This window comes from Hirundo rustica, chromosome 4, assembly GCF_015227805.2.
Source record: "Hirundo rustica isolate bHirRus1 chromosome 4, bHirRus1.pri.v3, whole genome shotgun sequence".
NCBI lineage: Eukaryota > Metazoa > Chordata > Aves > Passeriformes > Hirundinidae > Hirundo > Hirundo rustica.
Genome location: NC_053453.1, coordinates 47,779,086 through 47,803,690, shown reverse-complemented (window position 1 = coordinate 47,803,690; position 24,605 = coordinate 47,779,086). Strand labels below are relative to the sequence as shown.

Below are 24,605 nucleotides of genomic sequence, written 5' to 3'. Positions count from 1 at the left end.
CGGGCGGGAATGCCCAGGGCCTGCAGACACGCCCGGGGGCTTCACGGCTCCATTGGCAGCGCACGGCCTACAAATCAAACCGGTTTATTCGGCTTTAGGGCTTAAAATACAAACTTTAAACAATGTAATAAGATGCGTAATACAAGTTCCGCGTGTAAAACAAACTCTAAACAATGTAATAAAATGCATAATACAAGTTCTGTGTAACAAAGGCACATGCAAAATCACCTCCTAAAAAAAGGAAGATGCCCAACCTAAAACAGAAGCACTTTGAAAGGCAGGAGTTGCTCATAGTGTTTTCCCGGTAATTGTAGGGAGAGAACACGAGTTTGGTGCTGCTGGTGAAAGATGCCCCCGTGCATTTCAGTGAGGGCTTTTTCAGCCTCTCTGCAAAGGCAGCCGAGAGAGGTAACATTGAGGGGTGGCTCCCCGAGGCACTATTAGTGCAGTAGCTACCGTAACACAAAATGTCTGATCTTGCATGATTGTCCACCACATGGCTAAGAGTGGCCACGGGTAAAACCTTCAGGTTATTCTTCATCTGGATGCAGTGGAAAACAGCAGTTAAATATATATATATATATATATATATATATCTCACAGGCTCAAATCTGAAATGCCAGCCTCAGAAAAATGTAAGGATTTAATCAACTATTTTAGCAGGACTGGGAGCCCTTCTCAGCACAGCTCACAAAGGCCATATCAGAATTGCCCTTACTCTTTCAATTTATTTTAAATTTTAGCACTTATCGCTTGTGCACTAAAGAGGACTCTTAGAAAAGGATCTCACTTCAGTACTTTAAGAAAAGTACCTATTCAACTTCAGTGTTCAGCTCCCTCTTTGCCAAGGAACCTGTTTAGATAGACATTCTCTATTTTTAAAAATAAAAAGGACAAGCGGAGGCAGGAGGAGGCAGTGGAGACACCTTTGAAACAGCATGAATGACTGGAGAAAAACCCTGGGTGGCAATCAGTCTTATTTTGCTGCCAAGATCAATGTGCAGTGAAAACTCTCTTCTTTTCCTGTAACTATCTCTGCCTGTAGAAAGACAGACAGGCTGCTCCATTAGCCAGCTAATGTTCAACCTCCGGAAGCTGAAATTCCAACCTCCTGCCTGGGGGCTGCTTCAAAGGCACTTCCAGCACAACCAGTCCAGCTGGGCTGGCTCAATAGCCTCCATCTCCGAGGAAGCAGTGCAGCACTCAGGTGCTTTCTGCCTGATGAAGCAAGTGGCAGTGGTCATTAAAAATCCTGTACTCCAATACAAATTTCGGCATGGCTCCAATTATGTCTCTTTTCACTCAGAAAAGAGCCAACCCTGCTGCAACAATGGGATGGTGAGGAATCCTGATAAAGTGCATCCAAAGTCACTCAGTGCTTTAGCGACCTAGCAAAGACCCAGGCATGGATGACTGGGCTGAGCATAAGTGTGGATCAGGATTCAGCCATTTTCTTATCAGCACTGCAGAGTAAACCACAAAATTATTCCAAATGTAATCAGACAGAAAGTAGAGTGCAGCATCCCATTTGCAGGATTTGGGATTTAGCTGGGATATGTGCTAACGCAAAGGTAGGTCGCATGGATATTGTTCTGTTTGAATGGGACAGATTAAAGCATTAAATATAAGCTCTTTACTAGTGTTACGGGCACAATCCTGGCTTATTAAAACAAACTAAGCTTCTTAAAAGTGAAACAGCCCTTAAATGGATAATACTGTCCCAGTTTCAGTTCTGACAGAACTGGCTTTGTTAATTTATTTTCCCTTTCAAGTCACTTGCAATTCTTGGTTCTCATGTAGGAACTGCCACTATATTTTGATTTGTTTTGGAAGTTGAGTCTTTACTGTCAATCTGCTTTATGTTAATCTGAGACATCAGGAATATTCTCTCTGTATTACATTAAAAAAAATAACCACAGGAAAATGCTTGACAAATTTGACCTTGGTCCCAAAATACCCCTGCTCAGAGCAAGGAGGCACCAGGTAGTACAATCCCTTGATGCTGCTGCCCTGGCATGAGAAAAGGAACACATCTGCAGCCAGGAATGCTGCAGTACTGAACTCTTCAAGCAGCAGGGTAGGGAGGCAGAAATGGCCCCTATGTCCAACCAGCTGAGCTGCTGATGAAGCCAGGGCCTTGCCCCATGGCCACCTGCTCCTGATTTTTCTGAACTGTTTTCACAAAAGCAGAACAAAAATAATCCTCCCAAACTTGAAGACCCTTACTGTGAAGTTATACAACCAAGAACCAGGGAGGACTGGATTGCATTACGTGCAAGTGAAGGTTACACTCTCACTGCCCAAAGTAATTTGTAAGATCTAATTTAAGATCTGATTTCCTCTAATATACCATCGAGCCCTAATTAGGCAGGAGGCTGGAAGCTCATCATCCAAAACTACCAGAGACATATTTTAAAAGGCACCAAGAGTTAACAGAATTAATTTTGATTTCTTCATTGGCTATCTCTACAGGCTATTGCAAAGTAGGAAGCCGAGTGTGTTTAAGTCTAGAAAGGTTCCAGCCAGTCATGACCTGAAAAGGGCTTTTGCTTTCCTAGCAAAGCTCTTTAATAAAACAGAACTATAAAAAACAGGTTTAACATTTTTAGATAGGAAGCATGCAACTAGATAAGGGAAATTTTTAAATCCCATCCCAAGGGTGCTCTAGTCCCTGGACTTGGCACCCACCTACTTGTACCATGTGCTTTGCAGCCAAGGTTTCTGACCTACTGACGGACAAGTCTGTTTCCATAGTGAGGCAACAGGCATGCCTCCCTGTAGCCCTCCCAGCCTGCTGGGAAGATAGAATGTGCTGCAGAGATCAGCCAAGCAATGCTGACGTGAAATCAGAGTGAAGTACCAGCAGGCCAGGTGCAGGCTTGGTAGAAGGCAGTGATATGGCTTTGATGCTGGAGAGGCAAGCCCAGACACTGCCAACACCCATAACTCACTCCCACACCTTCACGTCTCCCCCTGAGACCAGTCCTCTCTCCCTCCCCACTCCTTCAAAGCCTCTCCTCCAACTGCACAGCACGGCCAGGAGCTGGGCAAAGCTACACCACCGAGAGAGGCCCTGCAGGAGTGTGGCTCTAGAGACCCTGTTGGGCAAGCAGCCCAATGAGCTGACTGAGCCCTATAGGGCGCTTTGCAGGGACTGTGATCTAAGCAAAGGCTGAGAAATTTTCTCCTGCCCAGGCAAAGAGGCTTTAGCATCCCTGTTTAGGAACAGGGAAGCCTTGAGCCAGAATATTAGCAGGCTTGGTTACCACTTGACAGAGTCCAGATCAGCCCTGGGGAGCTCCTGGTGTCCTCACTGTGGCTTCAGGCCAAGCTCCGTGTCTCTATTTCAGGCTTGCTGCTGAATATGAGCACACAAAGAGACAGTTGCAAGACCATGATAATCCACATCCAGAAGGATTTAACTGAAAGAAGAGTTAGTACAGATGAAAGTAAAAAAAACAATGCAAAAGCCCCAGCTGCTGGGCCAGCAACAGCTGCAGTGGTTTTACATATAGTGAGAGAGGCACAAGGCTTGGAGGCATGCGCTGGGGCGAGTGGCCTGTCAGAGGCACTTCATAAGAGCCCAGCCTTTTCTGCTGCAAAAAAAAAAAAAAAAGGCAGAAGGACTTTGGCACAAGACCACAGACAGTAATAAGCACAGATCAAAAGCAAACTTCCACACTAAGAAACAAACAAACAAACAAACAAACAAACAGAAACCCAAAACAAACAAACAGAGTAGTGAAGAAGAGGTAGGGGATGAAACACCTACAGCATCCACCATGTCAAGTGGCCAAGCCTGTTGGCTAAGGTTCATTGCAATATGTACTGATTTGGGCAGCTCCTGTTTCCAGCAGAGAGAGTTTAAATAAAGGTGGCTCCTCTGTTGTTACACACTCTCTGGCTGTATAAAGCCTCATGGAAATTAAATGTGAGATTTAGAGGATATTTGAGTCCCTCCCAAATGAAGCATACACACCCCACACACTCAGCCACTCACGAGGGGAGGAGACAAGCAGCATCCCTCACTTCACTCTTCCTGCATTCATGACAGGCTGCTGGGCATCAGCTGGCCAGTGACTTTCGTCCTGTGCCCCCAGTCATGGGTGTCCCCTCTTCTGCCTCTCCTGCCACTCCCGTCTCAGCACTGCGATCTCCTGCCCATACCAGTTGTGCAGCTTGGAGAAGCAGATAGTTTCTGGTGACACTGGGCTCTCCAGCATGGCTGGTGAGAGGCCAAGTGCTGGGGATCCTGTGGCACTGCTGGCGGCTGAGCGCCGGCGTGGAGGCAGCGGCGGGGGCTTCATTTGCCCCCCATCATGGTCAGTGCAGGTGGCCCCACCAGCGACACAACCACCACTACTCCATGTGGAGTAGCCATTCTCCAGGGTGGTGGACTTCTCCTGGAGTTGCGGCAAGGCAGGGTTGGAGAGATGCCTCTTCCTGCCAGAGGAGGAGGAAGACCTCCGTGGAGACTTATGGCAAGCAGCCAAGCTCTTGCAGGCCTCCTCTAGCTGCTTCTCCAGCTCCCTTACCACCAGCCGCATGTAGTCGAAGCTGGCCCGTGAGAGTGCCTTCACCCAGGCCTCCATGGCAGCCTGCCCATCAGCCACCAGCACATAAGCCCTGGCACCAGCGTCATCAAAGCGGATGGCAAAGGCGAACTCCTCAGCGGCCTCGCACAGCTCCACGGTGCAGCCCTCCAGGACCACCAACCCCACAGGCTCCCGGCTCTCCCGCTCCTCAAAGTAGAAGAGGAGATTGCCCTTGAGGACAAACCAGTGGCGCTGGTAGGAGATGCCGTGGTGGTGGACATGGTGGTGGTGCCGCTCCACCCGCTTGCGCAGAAACCCGGCATGGTCGGCGGGCGAGTCGCAGGTGGCATAGTGGGCCACGCTACGCTCATTCAGCTTCATCGCCCCCCACCTAGGAGCAGAGGAAGAGAGGGGGAAGAAGTTCTCTAGGTGTGAGGAACATGTCACTGGCCCCACCAGAAGAGGCCTGATCCTGCTTCCAGGGAAAAGCAGCTACGACTCCAGCAGCCACTGATACAGTACAGTGTCTAACCCAGTAGGTACCCCTATAAAAGGGCAGGATGGTTCCTCACTGCCGCAAAGAGGAGGTCACTACCAGAGCCTCACCACCCAGACGTCTGCCTTCCCTGGGAACACCAACACTGCTGTTTCATTTCTTATTCCACAAGTGACCCAGTTTGCTGGTTTTTAATGGGACACATTAAAGAAATTTGCCTCTCTGCCTGCAAGGCACTCCTTTTGCTCTCTATTAGAAAGCAAGATAAGGAGTGTTTCAGACCCAAGGGCTCTGGAACTTACACTTCTGCCCCCTTTCCCTACTCCCTGTCTTCATGCAGGACCACCCACCCCCACCAGCCCTCCTGGCAGCAAAACTCCCAGCTCCAGCAGTTTCACCAGCAGCGGGGTGCAAGGTGCCATACCAGCTGTGCAGGTCAGACTGCAAACCCTTGCTGTCTTCCTTGGCCAGGCCGCTCTGTAGCTGAGGGTGTCTGAAGCTTCAGCATGATGAGCACCATCCTTTGTTGGAGGAAGAGGATGAAGGAGTTACGAACCAGAACAGTTTGGGACTGACAGAGCTAAGAGCTGTGTCACTCCCACCCCAGAAATCCAGGCTCCTCAGAGCAGACAAGCGGCACTGGAAACTAGGATGGCAAAACTGGGGTAACATGCACTCGATTCAAAGCCTGAACCCCATCCCAGCACAGGCCAGTGCTCCTGTGGGTTTGTTTTCTGGCTCCTGGGTTTGTTGTGGATTTATTAAAAGAAAAAAAGAAATGTTTTGTAGAAGTTGTCAGGCCCCACTTGGAGGCCTTGTGACAGGCAACTCAGCAAGTCAAGGAGGAGAGAGTTTTGAAGGACAGAGCCGGCACAACCTCTGTGGATTGTTCAATTGCAAAAGGATTTCTAACCGCTAAAACTTCACAGATGGAAACATGCAGAAAACAAACCACGGCCACCACTCCCAGGACAGATTTGGCTAGTAGGAGCTCCCCACTGCTGAGCACCATCCAGAATCCCTCCCGGATCCCCTCCCTCCCATCAGGGTTTGTGGGACATGACTGAGCACATGGGCTCACGGACCCCATTGAAAAATGCCTAAGGCCCCGATCAGACACAAGGAAAGGCTGCTCCCTGGAGGTGCTATGCCCTCGGGAGCTTCCAGCCTGGCACACTCAGGCTGCAGACAGCCGGGCGGCCCAGGCCGGCCCTGACGCGAGGGGGCTGTGGGGGTCCCACGTGTTCCGTGCCGGGCTCTGTGTCTTTGTGTGCGGGCGCACGCCAGTGCACTGGGGCTGCGTGTCTCTTTGTGCGTGTGTTCGCCCCTCCGTGTGTGTTCGTCGTGTGCCTGCGATCCCCGCGGACCCGCCGCCGCTCCTGCCCCGCCGCCACCCTACCCCGGCCCCGGCGCTACCCGGCCCTTGCCCAGCGCCTCCCTTGCGACGGCGGGACCCCGCCCGGCTCACCTCCGGCCGCTCCTGCTCGGCGGTGCGGAGGAGCCCGGCCCTACCGCGGCTGGGCGGGGGAAGGCTTCTGCGGCCGCCGGGGCCGACCCGCCGCGCCGGCAGCACCGCCCCGCCGCCGGCCGGGGGAGAGCCGGGGGGGCCGGGGACACCGCAGCCGGACCGGAGCCGCGTCCTCCTGCACCCGGTCGCTCCGCCCGACACCTCTGCGGGGTCTGCCACTTGGGAGGGACCTAAACCCTCCGCTCCCAGAGTCACTGTTGGGGTGCAGCAGGCAAGGGGGCGGCGGTGACAGGGTGCCAGTAACGGGGTGCAGCTGCGATGGGGTGCAGTACGGGCTGGGCGCAATGCTGATGGGTACCAGCAATGGTACAGCAGCAGTGGGGTGCAGCATGGACAGAGAGCGACACGGACAGGGTGCAGCGAGGAGGGGCGACGCTAATTGGGTAGCGGGGCCGTGGGGTGCGATAGCGACGAGGCGCGGTCGCTGGAGGCGGTCGGGAGGCGTGGGCGGTCAGTCAGGTGATGCGGACGACATCATGTGAGCGGGACCAGGCAGAGGCTCGGAGAGTCGCTCTGTGACCCGGCGGCAGCGATGGAGACGACGGAACTGAGTGGGCTGGTCCTGGCGCTGGTCTTGGCGCTGCCCTCCGTGGCTCTGGAGAACGGGTTGGCGCGCACTCCCCCCATGGGCTGGATGTCCTGGGAGAGGTTCCGCTGCAACGTGGACTGCCAGGAGGATCCTCGCAACTGCATCAGGTCAGCGGATAGGGCTCGGTCAGGGCGAACTTCAGGCCCGGGATGGCTCTGGCACCGTCTGCGTCCCTGGGACCCCGGGATGGACAGTGCATGGGAGGAGGGAGGCTCAGGCGCCGTGGTGCTGGGCCGGAGAGCCCTCAGAGCTGAAGGATGTGGCCGGGCTTTTCAGGCAGTCAGGGAAAACGCTTCCTCCTCGGTGAGGTCAATAAACACAGACAGGGTTTAAATGGGAGCGCTGGAGACGCTCTTATGGCCCGGACCAGCCCTCCAGAGCCCCCAGTAAACCCCCAAATCCCCCTGCCTACCTCACCTGGTGAGGCGCAAGGGTCTCAGTGTCTCAGCCTACCATGTCTCCTCAATCCACAGCGAGCAGCTCTTCTTCGAGATGGCAGACCGCCTGGCAGAGGACGGGTGGCGGGAACTGGGCTACGAGTACATCAACATGGATGACTGCTGGTCTGCCAAGCAGCGGGATGCGGCGGGACAGCTGGTTCCCGATCCCAAGAGATTTCCCAGTGGAATTAAGGCTCTGGCTGACTATGTGAGTGCCTGCTGGGGGCCACTGGGGATCTCTGTCCCCATGCCAGTATGGTAGGAGAGCTGGGAAGGAATAGAGGACCCTGGTACTTGAGAGACACCTTGAATTCCTTCATTTGCACATTGCAGCTCTGCTTTCCTCACAGGTCCATGCCAGGGGCCTGAAGCTGGGCATTTATGGTGACCTTGGCATCTTCACCTGTGGGGGCTACCCAGGCACCATGTTGGAACATGTGAAGCAGGATGCCCAGACCTTTGCAGCGTGGGGTGTGGACATGCTGAAGTTGGATGGGTGCTACTCGTCTGCAGAGGAGCAGGCAAAGGGTAAAAGCTCACCAGCCTCGGACATTCCTCCCCCTGCTACTTGAGTTGGGGCAGCTGACCCTCTGCAGCAACGCTCAGCCAGCCAGTTCTTCCCTTGTGTTGCCTACTGCAACTGTTGGGAAAAGAGGTGGGAGTTTGTGTGCTCTGGAGCTGGTGTAAAAAAGGAAGTCAGGCTAGCCTGGTATTCCCCTTGCTGGGTGGGCTGGGACAAAGGCTGCTACTGGGACATGGGCTGCTGCCAGCCACCCCCTTCACTGGTTGTCATCTTCTCTCCCTAAGGATACCCAGAAATGGCAAGGGCTTTGAACGCCACAGGCCGCCCCATTGTCTACTCTTGCAGCTGGCCAGCATATCAAGGGGGTCTTCCCCCCAAGGTAATGGTTTTCCCGTCTGTTGGCAAGTTCCCGTGTCCCCTGTGCCCTGGAGAAGCTCTTGCTGGAGCACCAGGAGCAGGGTGTTACACCCCACTTATTTTTCCAGTCCTGGATGGTGCTCCAGGTCCCCAGAGGGGACCCCAGAGGGTCCCCAGGCCTTCCTGCCAGGCATCTAGGGACACTTGGGTGTCCCAGTATGACTAGGTGATGGGTGTTTGTGGGAAGAAGGCTCTGGGGTGTATCCTCTCCATCCTACTCAGATGGTGTGAGCTTGGTCCTGACACTCTTCTTGTGAGACAATACTGTCTCGTGTATATCAGTATATGTTTCTTGAGAATTGGTTGCACTCACTTATTTCCTCTTTCACTTCTTGGGTCAGTTCTGAGCTGCTCTCATTCTTGTAGCTGACAGCTTACCATATTTCCCCATGGCCTCTATGGTTGTTTTGCCAGACATCCTATTGTACCGGGGTGTGCCCAGACATAGTTGGATATGACTGTCTTGCTCCTTACCCTTCCCTCCTCACCCTTCTCCAGATTCCTCTGCCTTTCATACACTTGCTGGACAGTGCAGCTCTCAACAACTCAACGGTGCTGCCCCTGCCTCCCCCACCTCCCAGAACAATTCTTTTTTCTCTCTTGCCTGACACTGTTCTCCTTGTCAGGTGAACTACACCATCCTGGCAGAGATCTGCAACCTGTGGCGTAACTATGATGACATCCAGGACTCCTGGGACAGTGTACTTTCCATCGTGGACTGGTTCTTCACAAACCAGGACGTGCTGCAGCCAGTAGCTGGCCCCGGTCACTGGAATGACCCAGACATGGTGCAGATGGGTAGTGGGTGCTTTGACCCTGTCCGGGGATGAGGATCTCCAGGGATCCCCTTCTAGGGGCAGGGCAAAGGAAGAGCTCCAGGAGTAGGAGCCCTGCTGCTGCAGAGAGAAAGCTGGTGATTCCCTTGGCTAAGCCGAGGGAAAAACCCGTGGTTGCAATAAACCCTTCACCACTTCAGTTTACCTGTCAAGTTCTCCAGGTGCTCTTGTCCTTCCCTGCACAGTCTGAAGGCAAATAGTGGGGAAACAAAGGGTGTTAATGAGTGCATTTGAATGTATGTTGCTAGCAGGGATGAGGTCTCCCGGGTGACTCTGGCAGCCGTGGTGGACTAAAGGGGAAGCAAAAGTGTGTGTGAGGCTTCCCTTGTGCATTCCCTCCCAGTAGGAAGCAGCATCGTGGGTGACAAGCAGACAATTTTCTAATCTTTTTCTGCTTCTTCCATCTTTTCACCGTCTCCCCTCCAGCTCATCATTGGAAACTTCGGCCTTAGCTATGAGCAGTCACGCTCCCAAATGGCTTTGTGGACAGTGATGGCAGCTCCGCTCCTCATGTCCACGGATCTTCGCACCATCTCCCCCAGTGCCAAGGAGATCCTGCAGAACCGCCTGATGATCCAGATCAACCAGGACCCCCTGGGAATCCAGGGGCGCAGGATTGTCAAGGTTAGGGCGCGAGCAGATGTGTTTGGGAGAGCAGACAGAAGTAGCACAGAGCATCAAAATAAGGAGGGAGAGGGAAGCAATGCAGAGAAACAGGAGCTGGAGAGCTGTGGGAGTTTGTGGGCCTGCTGGTGTAGCAGCCCCACAGGGCAAAGTCAGAAGTTACACTGCTCCTAGCAGCTCTGCCTCACCCAACTATCCCCACCCCTAGGAGAAATCCCACATCGAGGTGTTTCTGCGCCCGCTGTCCCAGGCTGCCAGTGCCCTTGTGTTCTTCAGCCGGAGGACGGATATGCCCTTCCGTTACACCACCAGCCTAGCCAAGCTCCACTTCCCTGAGGATGCTGTGTATGAGGTGAGCCCCACTGACACACTGCATAGCAGGGCAGTCCCACGGCACATGGATCCCCCTCTTCCCAGATCTCTGTGCATTTTGGGGGGGTTAGAAGGTGTAGTCTTACTCCATGTCTCTGTGGGCAGCTGCCCACTGGGTCACTCTTCTGCTGCCCACTGCTGTGCCCTGTCCCACTATATCCTGTCAGTGACCACAGCTGGACCCCAAGATGAAAGGTCTGGAACTGCTGGTAGCTCCATCTCTCTATTTCAGGTACAAGACGTGTACGTCGGGAAGATCATCGGGACCTTAAAGACAGCAGACAACTTCTCAGTCATTATTAACCCCTCGGGAGTGGTGATGTGGTATCTCCGTCCCATGACACTCCTGGTACAACCCTGGCATGTTGTCAGACAACAAGCTCTCAGCAAGGATTTCCGCCCAGCCCATCTGTGACAGGGCCTAGCGGATGGGGTGTGGACCAGTGCCAGGGTAAGCCCTGAGACCCAGGGCACATGGCTCTTCACTGCACCAAGTGCCTTTTGCTGGTGAGCCCAGAAATGCTAGGCAGTGACCATCCCCTGGTACCAGCTTGCTAATGTCTGCTTCATCTGCTTAAATCAGGAATTCCTGTTGCCCACTGATTAAGGGTGTGGTGAACGTAGTGCCTCGGTGATTGCAAAGCCTTTTGAGATCCTGTGGAAGATGCCATCCAAGCAGAATCCAACCACTACTGAATTTTGTCAGCTCTGACACCTGAGAACTTCATTGCTTTGAGCTGGGTGCCACTGGCTGCTGCAGGGGCTGTTTGAACTACACCTGTAGAAAGGCTTTGGGTACTTTAGTATCTCCTAGGGTTGTGACATCCCCTTTTCCCCCTCCCCCAAGTTAACCTCAAGGATCAGACTTGGTCACCTTCTTTTTTTTGCTATAATCAGCTCGGTTTAGAATAAGGGACTGTCAACAGCTGCATCTTTCCCACATATCCCCACCAGGACCAAGAGCTCTTGGAGGCATAATGGAGGTCCTATGCAGTGGGGCTTTGCTTGCAGGCCTGATCCTGTTGCCAATCCTAGAGGCTACTGCACCCTAGGGTACGTGCTAGCGTTGTATTAAAGCCCCTCTGGTAGAAGTTTACAGCAGAGCAGAGCAAAAATCTCCATGAGCCACGCACGACCCGGGAGCCGTGCTGTGGTATACGCACCAAAAACCGCAGAGCCATAGCACATGGTGTAGGAGTGCAGGCAGAAAGATGCTGATGCTCAGTTGAGATCATCTTTTGGGTTGGGAGTGGTCACAGGTGCCTCCAAGCTGAAAGTTGCATCCTTTCTCCAGAAGGAAATTTCTGCTAAAAGGAGTATTGGATCCTACTCCAGCTGAAAATTCAGGGTGTCTTAGGGAAGGGCTTCTTCTCTCAAGGGCCCTTGCATCCACAGCTCTATCCTGAGGAGGAGCCTGCACTAATAAACTGGAAGTGTCAGGACACTTCTAAAGCCCTCAACTGCTTCATCTCCATACAGCAGACTACCTATGGAGGAGTTCTAGGTGACATAAGATTAAGCCTCAGACTGGGGAAATACATTTTAGATTAGGAAAAAAAAAAAAAAAATCTTAATTTCTATTCCGCTGTGGGAGGGTTCCTGGTCATCTGTCTATTCTGGTTCCTGAAGGACCAAATAGTTGATTCTGGCCCCTTCCAGAAACTTTCTCTGGGGTACAGGGTCAAGGTACTGAACACAAAACTTGCAGTTCTAGTAAGGAAGGACTTTCTAACAAAACAAGGAGCTGGTTTTATTCCTGGGGAGCGATTGAGACAAATTGCTTGAATAAAGGGAAGTAGATCACAAACTCTGTCTCATGTGTTGCTAGCTATAGCTGTTAATGCAGGATTACATGGTCATTTCCTCAAAACAGGAACAACTGTGCTAGGAAATAAAACTGGTTTCCTCTCAGAAACTGAACTGATGCAGAGTAAGAAATGGCTTTCCAGTAGTTACATCATGTTCAGCGGGCAGCGGCATTCCTTAGCACAATGAGAAACAGATTTTACAGTCTATAGCCAAGTGCCATTTTCCTTATTATATATTTATTTTTCCATTGCTAGAAAAAATTGCTGGTGAGGAGTTTCTTTTAAAGACTTTAAAGGCCTGCCCTCTGGTGTAGTGTACATAGAAGAGTAGCATATGAATGCAGCTGTAGTGAGTATCAGTGTGGTGACATGGCCCCTGCTACATGCAGTGATGGGACATGAACATGTGCCAGTTCTGGATCCCTGGGCATAACCACAGGCACCAGCCTTCCACCCTTCCCAGGCAGCAAAGGGATAAGCCCCACCTTCTTCACCCCCCAGTTACTTGATTCCAAGTCCAGCTTAGCCACATACTAGGGGAGAGAGATGTACTAACCCACATGTGACCCCAAGGAACAGCAGTAGTGGTTGTAGCTCATTCCAGCCTTCTGTGCAATATGCAGGAATTAAGGTCAACACAACACACACAACAGTGAACTGCCAGATAAAGATATCAACACTCCTGTATTAAAGTGCAATTCAAAAAGTTACAAACATTCATGGTTGATTTTTTTTTTTAAATACAGAGTTGTTAGAATATCTCTAAGTCAGAAAAAGTATTTATCGATAAGGAAACTTACACCCCCCCATGTGGAACTGCTTTAGAAATTCATACTTTTAAGTTGTGCAAACCTGACTTGCAGGAGAGCCCTGCCGTATAGTGAAGAGGGAAAACACTCCTTACCCCTCCTTGTGAAGGTAGGGAGGCTGTAAGAAGAAGTACAATCACCCTATATATAAAGGATCACAAAGCTCTCCACCAGAACAGAGACTCTTCAGAGCAAGTTTAACGGCACTACGTCCTAAGGAAAAAGGAAAGGTGGCTGAGCAGCCAGTCTCTGCAAGAGAGCCGAGCATTAGTAACCCCATCCAGACAGCAGTTCCCAGCTGAGGGCATTGCACCTGTGAGCAACCAACTCTTGAATTACAGTGCCCACCTGCCCGTGTTGGTTGCTCAGACGTGGGCACACACAGCTTGGCTCCAGCAGCTGAAGGAAAACATGAAGGCCAGTTCTCCCCTACGGAAGTAGCACATAGTGCAAGCTTGCTCAGCAGGGGGAGCCAGGGCTGCAGGACTTGTCTCCTGATAAAGCTAGTTCCAGGTCATCTGCCTAATGTAACATTTTACTCCAAGGCATGCAGCACTTGACTCCATTACACAGCTGCTTGACACAGAATCCTTGCACAGATATGGGGCGTGCTCAGACAGGGAAAAGACAGTGATCTTCATAGGCCTACCAGTCTATGATCTCACTGCCCTGAGGCACACCTCTGTTTTTGTCTCTATTCAATGGCTACAAAGACAGGTTGACTGGGACCCATCCCCTTCCCTCTTGTGCAGCCAAATGCTTCAGCACCTCTTCAAATGCACTTCTCAGGGTCATCACCCCTCAACGGTTAGTCCAGGATGCCACACACTTCCAACGCAATACAGGATTTCCAAAGTCCCATCTCACACTGAACTGCCCTAGAATTTAAGGAAATTTAACGCCTTTCTAGCGCACCTGAGGATCCTCAGGGAACCCCACAGCTCTCTACACCTTTCTTCCTGGACAGGCTTCAGAAGTCAAAAGTTTGGCATTCCAAGTTGTTCTACCACAACAAGATCCCAGAGCCTTCACATTTTAGTCCTAGATTAGTCATGTGATACAGTTTAATAATAAGAAGTCCATCTCTCTCCTGAAACCAACGGCAGGGCAAAAGTTAGTCCTTCAACCCCAAGAAATAAAGCAAGTAAGTAGGAAAGTGCTGTTGTCCTGCCTTGTATTGCCACTGACTCAATGTTTAAAGAGGGCAGGTGCTCAGCCGCTCAGCACTATATTGTAGACAGAGATCTAGAGATATGCTAACTTGAGGGGTACTAACAGCCAAAGAGTCTTCAGGGAGAGAGAATGTGGGAGGCTAGCTGCAATTTCCTTCTGTTAGTTGTTCTTCTTATCCTCAGGAGGTGCATAAGGAGGCGGCTGATCCTGGAAAGAGATACAGCAGAGTCAACAACCATCCTTGTTTTATGACCAGCTCTTTCCAGGCATTCCCAGGCTTGGCTCACCAGAAATGAGTGCCCTGTAGTGAGCTACAGACAGAACCAAGTTCTATTCCTCTCTAGTATCAGCTATGTTCCATGATACATGCTGTCTCCAAAACATTTCTAGGAAAAGTCCCCTCAAAACCAGGTAACAAATGTCTACTGCAAATGGACCATTTAATCTGTTTTAAATGCCATCCTCCCTTCCCTTCCAGGGCTTTGTCCCTGTTGAAGTTTATAACTCTGACCCAGCAGACACCAAACCCTTGGCTGAGGGCCAGCTTTGCTGCTCCATCAGTGAGAGGAATGACAAGATTTGTCATTACAAACAAGTCCTAGGTCTGCTGGTAGATAAAACTAGCACTGAGAGATAAGAGAAACAGTGGGAAGGATTCCACTGATTGATGAAAGGAAAAGAAGGTATTTGCCTCTACAAACAAACCGTTGTCTGTAGGCTTGTTTATAAATGAAACTGGATATCAAAAGATGAAAGTAACAATGGGGAAAACCCATAAATCCCATAAGAATTAAAAATTAGGGGCATTATACATTAAAAGGGGAATCTTAGGTATTAGGCATTCCAGGAAGTCTGTACCTTTCAAGTACCTCAGCCAATGGGGAAAAAGAGAGAAATGCGGCCGGGAAATTAGGATAAAAAGGAGGCTGCATCCTCCGAAAATTTGAGTGACCCCAGGGGAAACGCCTTATGGCCTCTCCCTTTATTTGAATAAAGTAAAAAGGACTCCTCTGTCTCCTTTTTGGACATAAACCTCTGTTGTTTGTGGATTGATTTTCCTAACAACCAGTCTCCAGCCCACCAGAGCCAAGCGACGCAGGGAGGGGCACAGCCATACTGCCATGTACCAGCTGGAGGCTACAGACAACCTACTGGCTGCCACTGACTGAACAGTAAGAGACCTCCCTGTCTCCATGCAGCCCAGAAAGAAAGCAAAACAGAAACCCAGATGCCATCATCCTTAAGTGACCTATTTTTCTTTAACTCTCCTCATTTTCAGACCCAATGGATGCAGCGAGCTCCGTGCTTTCTCTGTGCCCATGCAAGTCTGTTATGCCTTTAGGAGTACGACAGGTAGTAAATGGCAGTTACTGGATCAATCTTAAGGCCTTCCTCCTTTCCTGACTAAAAATTTAACTAGCTTTTTTCATGGGAGCCTCCCACACAGAAAAATGCATACTTTCTGTGCATGTTCAATATGCAGGATGAAGGTACACTGAACTTTGCTAAAAAAGCAAAGCACCATCTCAGCTAGTGACAGGGAGGGAGTAGGGACATGAAGACCAGGCATGGTACTCACCATGGGCATGTACACATTGTGTGGGTTGGCAGGGTTGTAATATGCACTAGAAGCAGCTTCCACGGCCTTACTGCCTCCTGGAAAGGAAAGAGAAGAAGTCACCTTAAATATCTGAGGCAATGGCCCTAGCCCCAGAGCCTTCTCCCCAGTCTCACCTCTTCCAAGGAGCCAACAAAGGCCCAAGGAGCCAACAGGAACTGCAGCAAGCTGGGTTAGAATTCAGAGCAGCTCAGGAAAGCTAGCTAGAGCTGATCACAAGCTGTGCAGCGCAAGGCTGAGCAGCTCCCTACAGAAGACTTGGAGCTCTTGCAACAGCTTCTCCACCCCATGCTGTGCCTATGCCACCCTCAGCCCAAGCCCCCAGGCACCCTTTTGCACCCAGACCCTGGCAACTGCCCAATCCCTTTTACCTGGCATTCCTGGGCTCACCCAGACTGGGGGAGCTGAGGGTGCTGCAGGAGGTGCCCCAGAGTAGGGTGGTGGAGATGGCATGTACATGGGGTTCACGTTTGGAAGTGGTGGGTAAATACCTGAAAAAGACAACACCAAGCTGATGCTTTGGACCACAGACCATAGGACAGAGGGGATAGAGCTCACAGGCCCAACAGCACATCAGCTGGGGCGAAGAGCAGTGGTAAGGGAAGCTCTCTAGGCTTGGCAGGGATGCAGACAGCAGGGATTTGAGAATTTGCTAATGTCTGTCATGTCAGCAGGCAGTAATTCTCTACCAAGCAGCAGCACAATTTGCAAACCACATTTTCATGTAGCTAGAACTATAGTGTTAAGTTGTCAAGGTTAGCGGGCAAGCAGATGCATTTGGGAGAGCAGACAGAAGTAGCACAGAGCATCAAAATAAGGAGGGAGAGGGAAGTGATGCAGAGAAACAGCAGCAGAAGATGTGATCAACAGCACATGACAGATTTCTGCAAGGAGAAGGTTCCTTGATGGAGACAAAACTACAGCAACCCTTACCATAACCCTCACTGTACCACAGTGATTTCTTCACAGCTAAAACCTGACACAACCGTCATTACACAACTTCCAAACCTGGAGTCTGGGCGTATGGATATCCCATGGGCTGTGGAGCAGGTCCGTAGGCATTCACTGGAGGTGGTGCATAGGGATAAGATCCGTTCGGTAGCGGTGGGGCAGCGTAGCCTCCTGGCACAGGTGAGTAGCCCCCAGGGGCAGGCAGAGTGGGTGCATATCCTCCGGGAACAGGCGTGTATCCATAACCAGGGTTCTGCAGAGGAACGCCACTGGAAGCTAACAAACACATGTTTAGTAAGCCAGACATCTTTTCTTAGAACTAAATGTACAGAATAAAATGAAAATAGTCCTGTTAATGCAGCACTGTTTCCCTTTCTCTAGATTCACTATATAGTCCTGGTATAATACTGTGCCTGAAAAGCATTAGTCACGGAGTGCTAAAGGAAACCAGCTGCAAAAATACAACCTCACAGGTTCCAGTCCTACCACAGAACTCCCACTGCTTGAAGAAAAGACAACTCTAAAGCAAGCAGCAGAAGAGCATGTTTTCCTTTTTTTTAATGTATTTTCTTTCTGAAAACAAGTACATTTTAAAATGCCCATTTCTTTAAAAAGAAAATTTTATCAGAAAAAAAGTACTTGTTCCTTAATTTGAAAATTTTAAAAATAAATTGTTTTTTAAAAGCCATTTTTCCCCTCTCCAAATGGGCATGTTAGCTTTCCCCATCTTACTGCACTATTTTAGAACTGAGCTGAGAGTAGGTAAGTGAAGCAAGTTTTCACCATCACATATTTCAACATTTTTCCAGGAGAAATAAGGTTTTATAGTGTGGGAATGCACAAGACAGAGAGTAAAACAGACTTAATTAGCATGGCTGGTTTGATAACCGAGATGCCATGGCAGGAACAAACAGAGCCTCGAAGGTTAAAGGAAATAGGATTAAACCTACTTACGGGAAGAGATTCAATCAACCTTCTGCAAGTGAAACATGCTGTGAATATATGAGTTGTCTGTATGATCTTTTAACCTGATTATTGTAGTGGAAAATTATTAAACTTTCTGAAACTGTATATAAGCTTTTGGAAAATCGAATTCTGATCACCAAATCAGTCTTCCCATCTCTCTATCAATCATCAATACTGTAGTAAATGTGGTCCACCTCAGAAGCCCATCCCCCAGAATATTCTGACTGCACAAAGCACTGAGATGAAATAAAGAAAAAGGATTGAAAGGGAAACCAAAAGTTCCCCTGGAAAGAGAAAAAACACTTTGCTGTGGAAGAGGGCCTAGGGTACCCCTCTTCCCATGAAGTTCAGAACGAGTGCGATTTGCTTACTAGATCAGCCAACCTTGGAGGAACCACAGGATCTGAAAACCACTTACCAGCAGAAGCAGCTTTCAACATCAGCTGTCCAAACTCAATGGCTCCTCCACTGTTGAAAGTCAGTTTAAATGTCCCCTGCCCTTCCCAGCCACCTTGGAGAGAGAATTAGAATTTAATCAGACTATTAGCCTCCTCAATACCAGTCAAGACAGCAAAATTGTTTGTGCTTCAATTATTTTTTTCTTCATTATTTCAAAACTATTTTGCATCCTATTATCAGGGAGAAAGAGTCATAGCACTGCTATCAGATATCCTTCAAAATAATATCTCAAGAGGATCAGGAATATATTTTTTTACCCTTTGAAAGTTATAGTCATGTAGAAGCAGCCTACTCTAAATACATGGCTGGTTTTTTCATTCCTGAAAAGTTTAATAGAACCTAATAATGAACAGTGTAAAGATCAAACATTTATTTCACTGAGGATATTAGCTGAAAGCCCTCAGATTAAGTTTTATTGACATCCTCAGTGAACTATTGATCAGGACCTGCAACTCAAGCTAGGATTTAAATCAAACACAGTATCTTTAATCTCACTGACACATAGAAGCTCAGATAGATTATTAAATGCTGAGGTATAATAGCAATTTCTCAGAAAAAAAAAAAATTTCAAGGTGATGTCTTGCAAGGTTAAGACCTTGCAAGGTCTTGTTTTCTTAGGGCTCTTTGGATTTGGTCTTATTTTTGGTGGAAGGTGCTTTGGGTTTGGTGTTTTTAACAAAAAATATGTGTCATCTAAGTATAAGATTTGTTATATACTTTATTCCTACTTTGTCCCCAAGAGACTATCTCTCTTGATAATAATTTAATTAGATAAGGAAAATAAGAGTCCATCACAGATAAAGTCATTCCTTTGGAGATCCACCTCTATAAAACCACTGTCTTAGTAAGACTTCAGCCCAAGAAAGTGGGTTGATCCACGATCCCCAGACAACCCAGTCACTTTAAAACATTGTTACAAACAGAAAGCAAAGGAAAAAACAAACAAATAAACAAACAAACAATCCCCCCCCCCCACCCCCCCCCCCCCAAATTCAGATGCCATGAAAATACCCGTGAAAGGGCTGAAAAGGGAAGAAATTTGGACCAGAAGCCACGTTTCCAAACCCTGTTTATCTTTTGCAATTCCCCATGTTTGGTCATAAACACCACTGTTAAGTCTTACTGCATCTTCACAATCAAATTGGGATCAAAGCTAAATCAGTGATGGACAGTGCAGCAGACTCCCAGATCCATGCAAACTATACCCAAGGGGCTCCTGACTTCACCAAAACCAAAAGTGGTTGCTAATTCTAATTCTGTGTATCAATAGCATGGACTGGTGCCTTGGTCTTTTACCTATACTTCCAGGTCAAAGACAGAAGAAAAACAAGCTGAATAAACATGGTACACACAGCAAGACAGAAGTTAAAGAATTGAACAAAAATCATCCTGGGCAAGTCAGTCCCTGGCCTGGGGGCAGAACATAGCATGGTAGCAGTACCCTGAAGTGCAGGAGAGGGGAGTTACCTCAGTGTGGACACACCAGCTACACCACACAGCTACTCTACCTTTCCTGTGCACATAAGATGGTCTGATGTTCAGCAAAAAAAGCCTTGTAATGCTTGGGGAAGAGCTCAATCTACAGAGCACTGGCACATACCTCCAGCCTCAGCCTGGATCTGTCCTTTGATGTAATTAGCAGAGAAAACAGGCTGCTCAATGGAGCATCCTTTCACCAAATAAAACGGCATCATGAAAGACAGCATAGGATCCTTGCCCTTGGACACAAAGATCATCTGCAAGACAGGAGGGAATGCCTCTGAATTACCTGAATTCAATAGAGAGTGATGATGGAGCTCTCATTGTATCAGCATCCAAAAAGAAGGTAACTTAACCTCTAGTATGAGTATGCATTGAATTATTCCACAGCTTTAATACTGGGGATCCCCAACAGATTTGACAGCACATGGCTCACTCACCTGAAGCATGCACATTCCAAAATAATAAACCACTTAAAACACACCAGCACATTTAGAGAGTTTTACTGTTCTGCTTTTTAAGGATAAGCTAAGCAAAGGAAGTATCATTGACTGCAACATTTTATGAAATATATTCTTTAGACAATGATTTCCAGGACTGCATGTGCCTTTGTAGGTGATTGCGATTGTGACGTAGGTATGAACTACCCCCTTTCCACCCTTCCTTCTCTTATGTAGTGCTGTCAGTGGTTCCTTCCACAACAAAAATCCCTTCTATCATCAGCTAGGTTTCAGGTTTAAAGTTTACAGGATCCTCTGAGAAAGAAGCAACCCTGCTGGCGTCAGACCTACCCTGTAAGGGGTGAGATACAACACTCCTTTCTTGGTGCCTTTGAAGATTTCAGGCTTGCCTGTCACATCACTGAAGGAGAGCTCCACATCCTTACACTGTTTGAGGACACTGCAGGAGGAAATCAGACAGATTGGAGAGACAAACTTGGTAACAGCTCTGACACATACCCTCAACACACAGGGAAGGGAATAACATAGCAAAACTCTGAATATTTCCCAAAGCCCTGCTATGGGCCCCGCCGTCTTGACTTTGAACAGAGATGGATCATTTATGCAAACTGGAAGAATTCATCCTCGCATCTGAGACAAGCCCTGCTCCTCCTTCATAAAGGGCACCTTTAATATACGGGGGAGGTTCTGTCTTCAAAGGTGTCAGACTGAGGAACTCCACTCTACACATGAAGACCCTCAGCCCAAAGATCAGGGCACAGAAAGGACTGAGGTGTCAGAAACCATCCCCTTGATGCCAAGGTGTAATCTCAGAGCAATCTTCTCTCCCCAGTCCATGCTCAAATCAAGTCCACTGTACTGGAAAATAACTGCTCTAACACCACACCCACTGTGCAAACTGAGGAAGTGGCTGCACAGACACCCTCACTGCTGACCCTGCCTCACATGACTTAAGTAAGTTTTTGTAGTAAACAGTACATATTAAGGAATGAAACAATGAGTCAGCAACATCAGCAATAAAGGTATTATTGTTGGATGTCTATGGGAACATTAGCAGAGTTTCCTAATGACACAAACCCAGATGAGAATTGTGAACACTGCAGGGTAAGGGGTATAGAAGTGTATGAAAAATTAAATACATTTTCAGAAAAAAGAGTCATCTCGGGAAAGCACGTCATTGAGTCTATGGTGCAGATCTAAAAATACCACATAGTAAGAAGAAACAAAAGAACCCTGGGGGTGATAAACCTTCAGTGTGTTACCGTGGTGGAAGAATCCAAGGTGTTTTATGGTTCAAGAGCATGAAAAACAAAGTGACAAAACCCTAAATCAGCACAAGCCTGAATGGACTGGATCTAAAATAATCCTTATGTATTCTGTTCAGCATACTGTAGAAGTCAAAGTCAGGAAACTGTGCAATTATTTGGGGAAGGGAGGAATCTACAGGACCACCATATGGAAAAACAACCAAACACCCTACAGTTGCAGATTGCTTGCTCCTTAGGGAAGAAAAGAAGACTGTAGATGTATATGAAAAATGCAGCTACCCGAGAATTAAGACACTGAAAAATCTAGCTTTGATGAGAAAAAACCTGACCAAGAAGTTCTACTGGGATACTACCTCATAGCTGAGCTAGATGGAGATTCTCAGACTGGCTGTAAGGGACAGAGTTATGAGACAGCAGAGCTCTTCCCATTTCCAAAACACAAGGGGGAAACATATATTCTAAGCTAAATACAACCAACTTTTTGACAACTTTAATCTTACCGGAGCACTCCCTCTATCATGTCTTGCAGCAGCATTTCACATCATTTTGCCTCACTGGGAAGAATTTCTATGTAGTCATTGTAATGTTTACTGCTTTGCAGCTACTCATGGAAGCCAATGACATGCAGCCACCACCACAGAGAGTAATTAGGCTGCTGAACCAGTCTGCACCTGCATGCCTGTCCAGGGCTGTCATGGGAGGCTGTGCACCCTGTGGAGCCACACTGTCCTCACTTGTGACTGAGTAGCACCTCAAAGATGTATGGTTTTATGATCTCAAGCCAATGTTAAGGGTTGGAAGGGATCTCAAAGATTACCTAATCCCAACCTCCCTGCCATTGCCATGGCCACCTTCCACTAGATCAGTTTGCTCAAGGCATTATCCAACCCAGCTTTGAACACTGCCAAGTCTGAGGCATCCACAGCTCATCCAGACAACCTGTTCCAGTGCCTCATCAACCTGACAGTAAAGAATTTCTTCCTAATGTCTAACCTAAATTTCCCTTCTTTCAGCTTGTACCCATTACTCCTTGTCCTAGCACTGCAGCTCCTGACTAAGAGTCCCTCTGCGCCTTCCCTGTAGACACAAGAAGGCCGCAATGAAGTCTCCACACAACATTCTCTTCTCCACGCTGAACAGCCTCAACATTCTCAGCATGTCTTCACAGAGAAAGTGCTTCATTCCTCTCACCTATTTCATGGCCTCCTCTGGACTTGCTCTAACAGTTTCATATCCTTCTTACGTTGGGGACCCCAGAGCTGGATGCAGCACTCCAGGTGAGGTCATGCCAAAGTGGGATCCAGAGGCAGAATCACCTCCCTTGACCTTCTGCCCACGCTGCTTTTGATGCAGCCCAGGATTCAAAGGATAGAAAAACGTCCTTTAAACTGGCATGAGCTCAACATGTCAGAGGACCTTCCTGACTGAAGTATAAGGAGTCAAGCTCCAAACTCAACACAAAATGCAGCATATTTTTTGAGTGTAATTTTCCTATTGATCACCAGACCCAAACCAACTCTTTTGATCCTTTCACTTCGATCCTTTCCTGGGTGTCGAGTTTCTAGGATTTCTCTTGCCAGGATGCTGGGAGCACCCAAACACCACCAAACTGCAGGCCAAGTCTGTTAAACTGGTCTGTCAATCCCCACTCGGGGCGAGCAGCCAGCTGTGCTTCCATGGAGAGGCGCTTCTCCGCGCAGAAGAACTTTGAATTCAAGTCATCAAGACTCCTATCGTAAATAGTCTCTGCCTCTCTGGCGTCATTAAGTGCACGAACTTAAAAATAAAAGGCCAATTCCTTGACATACAAGCAATGGCAGTCTCAGTTCTTCATCCAGGACGCCCACTGGAGAGGCTTTAAGGACCCCTGAGGTCCCGCGGTGAAGACGGGGCAGCTCTACGGACTCCAGCCAAGCCTGCTCCCCACCGCCCGCCCCAGCCCGTCCCCAACCTGCCAGGGAACCCTTTAGTAACGCAAACCCCAGGCCGAGCCTGGCCTGCGCGGCCGGGCAGGACACGGGGGTCGCCCCACCGGGAACCTCCTCCCCACCGGGCCCTGCCGTCCCGGCCCTGATGAGGGGACAGGGGGCAAGGAGGACCCGCCCGACCCCGCCGGTACCTCTCGGCATTGGGGATGATGACACCACCCTCCTGCGAGTGGTTCCTGTTCAGCGCCATCTTTGCCCCGATGGCCCCGCCCCCGCGCCGGCGGCGGCAGTGACATCGAACCAAACGCTGCCCCCCGCGCGGCCCATCCCCGCTGGCCCCGCCCCCCCAGGCGTCCGCGGCCCGCGGCGCGCGCCGGGCGGAAGTAAGAGGGAAGCGAGGCGGAAGCGAGGCGGCGCTGGGTGGTTTAATGGCCGCCGGTGGTGGCGGGGACGCTGTCAGGGATAGTCCCGCCCTGCTCCGCGCGGGGCCGCACAACGAACCACAGACACCGTTGCCTACACGCAGCCCTGCTCGTTCTTCTGGCTCTCTGCTCAGAGCACCCACGCCTGTTCGCTGCTGTGGTCGCCTCAGTGGAAGTTGTCCAGGATTGCCGTGCTCAGCAAAGTTTCTGGCGAACGGCTTATCTGGTGAACAGTTTGTGTGCCTCCGAGTGCGCTGAGTGGGTATCTCTGGTGTAAGGTTTAGACTCTCCCCTTCTGCAGTATTACTCAGGGGATATCTCGGGAACAGCTGACTTCCTGTGGTCATCCTGGAACTCCCGTCGTCGTGCCAAGTGGGATTTTTTTTTTTTTTTTTTTTTTTTTAATTTTTTTTTGTATTTGCCATTTGTAGGCTTCCTGGTAGGTACACGGGATGTTGGTAGGATATTGGCTTGGGCAGATGGCAGTGAGGAGTACCTGAGCTTGTTTTTCTCAGCAAGCTTTTATGGATCCCTTAGAAGTAGTCTATGATCCAACAAGAAATTACGGAGCAGGGTGTAAAAACCACGTTATTACAAACAAAAATTCCTATACCTACAGGGCAAAACACACAGCCTTGTCCTTCAAATCCACATTACAGGCAAAGGAAAGTCTCTTTTGCGTGGGTCTGCTTTGCTTTCTTTAAGCAGAGCAGCATTGTGTCTCTGCCCAATCCTTGGTTGGGCCCAGAAGTCATAAAGATTACCATTCTGTAGCCCAGGGTGAAGGTGATGGAATGTGGCTTCCTGCTTCAGTGCTGTGAAGAAGCAGAGCCCTGGCAGTGTCTTTGATGTCCTTGGGCTGAGGAGGGCCAGTTGTGTGGCAGGATGGGTGGCAGCGTGACA

At 49.3% G+C, this 24,605-nt stretch overlaps 3 protein-coding genes across 3 annotated transcripts; 1 reads left to right on the top strand and 2 right to left on the bottom strand.

Annotated features, from left to right (window-relative positions):
• Nucleotides 1-52: 52 nt before the first annotated feature.
• On the bottom strand, nucleotides 53-6,580 carry PHETA2 (PH domain containing endocytic trafficking adaptor 2). The gene is made up of 3 exons (XM_040062038.1): nucleotides 6,500-6,580; nucleotides 5,456-5,552; nucleotides 53-4,926 (listed from the first exon to the last, which is right to left on the bottom strand). Exon 3 carries the CDS (start codon nucleotides 4,914-4,916, stop codon nucleotides 4,101-4,103), a length of 816 nt encoding a protein of 271 aa, XP_039917972.1. The 5' UTR covers nucleotides 4,917-4,926; nucleotides 5,456-5,552; nucleotides 6,500-6,580; the 3' UTR covers nucleotides 53-4,100.
• A 426-nt stretch (nucleotides 6,581-7,006) lies between these two features.
• NAGA (alpha-N-acetylgalactosaminidase) lies at nucleotides 7,007-12,882 on the top strand. Its single transcript, XM_040061436.2, is given in 9 exon segments — nucleotides 7,007-7,059; nucleotides 7,061-7,255; nucleotides 7,622-7,796; nucleotides 7,939-8,116; nucleotides 8,396-8,490; nucleotides 9,155-9,316; nucleotides 9,791-9,988; nucleotides 10,197-10,340; nucleotides 10,593-12,882. Coding segments are annotated over 9 exon segments (1,368 nt in total). The 5' UTR covers nucleotides 7,007-7,021; the 3' UTR covers nucleotides 10,776-12,882.
• Nucleotides 12,827-23,592, bottom strand: WBP2NL (WBP2 N-terminal like). The gene is made up of 8 exons (XM_040061435.1): nucleotides 23,472-23,592; nucleotides 20,415-20,523; nucleotides 19,745-19,880; nucleotides 18,104-18,196; nucleotides 16,777-16,995; nucleotides 16,140-16,259; nucleotides 15,730-15,806; nucleotides 12,827-14,357 (listed from the first exon to the last, which is right to left on the bottom strand). The coding sequence occupies exons 1-8, from the start codon at nucleotides 23,528-23,530 to the stop codon at nucleotides 14,310-14,312; spliced, it is 861 nt and encodes a 286-aa protein (XP_039917369.1). The 5' UTR covers nucleotides 23,531-23,592; the 3' UTR covers nucleotides 12,827-14,309.
• Nucleotides 23,593-24,605: the final 1,013 nt, after the last annotated feature.

What these genes read in the sequence shown, in the direction of transcription:
- PHETA2 (XM_040062038.1), bottom strand. Translation starts at nt 4,916, where the DNA reads ATGAAGCTGAATGAGCGTAGCGTGGCCCACTATGCCACCTGCGACTCG.
- WBP2NL (XM_040061435.1), bottom strand. Translation starts at nt 23,530, where the DNA reads ATGGCGCTGAACAGGAACCACTCGCAGGAGGGTGGTGTCATCATCCCC. An exon ending in ATCATCCCCAATGCCGAGAG is followed by an intron (nt 20,524 to 23,471) that starts GTACCGGCGGGG and finishes TTCCTCCTGCAG; the next exon opens with TGTCCTCAAACAGTGTAAGG. An exon ending in TGTATCTCACCCCTTACAGG is followed by an intron (nt 19,881 to 20,414) that starts GTAGGTCTGACG and finishes CCTGTCTTGCAG; the next exon opens with ATGATCTTTGTGTCCAAGGG.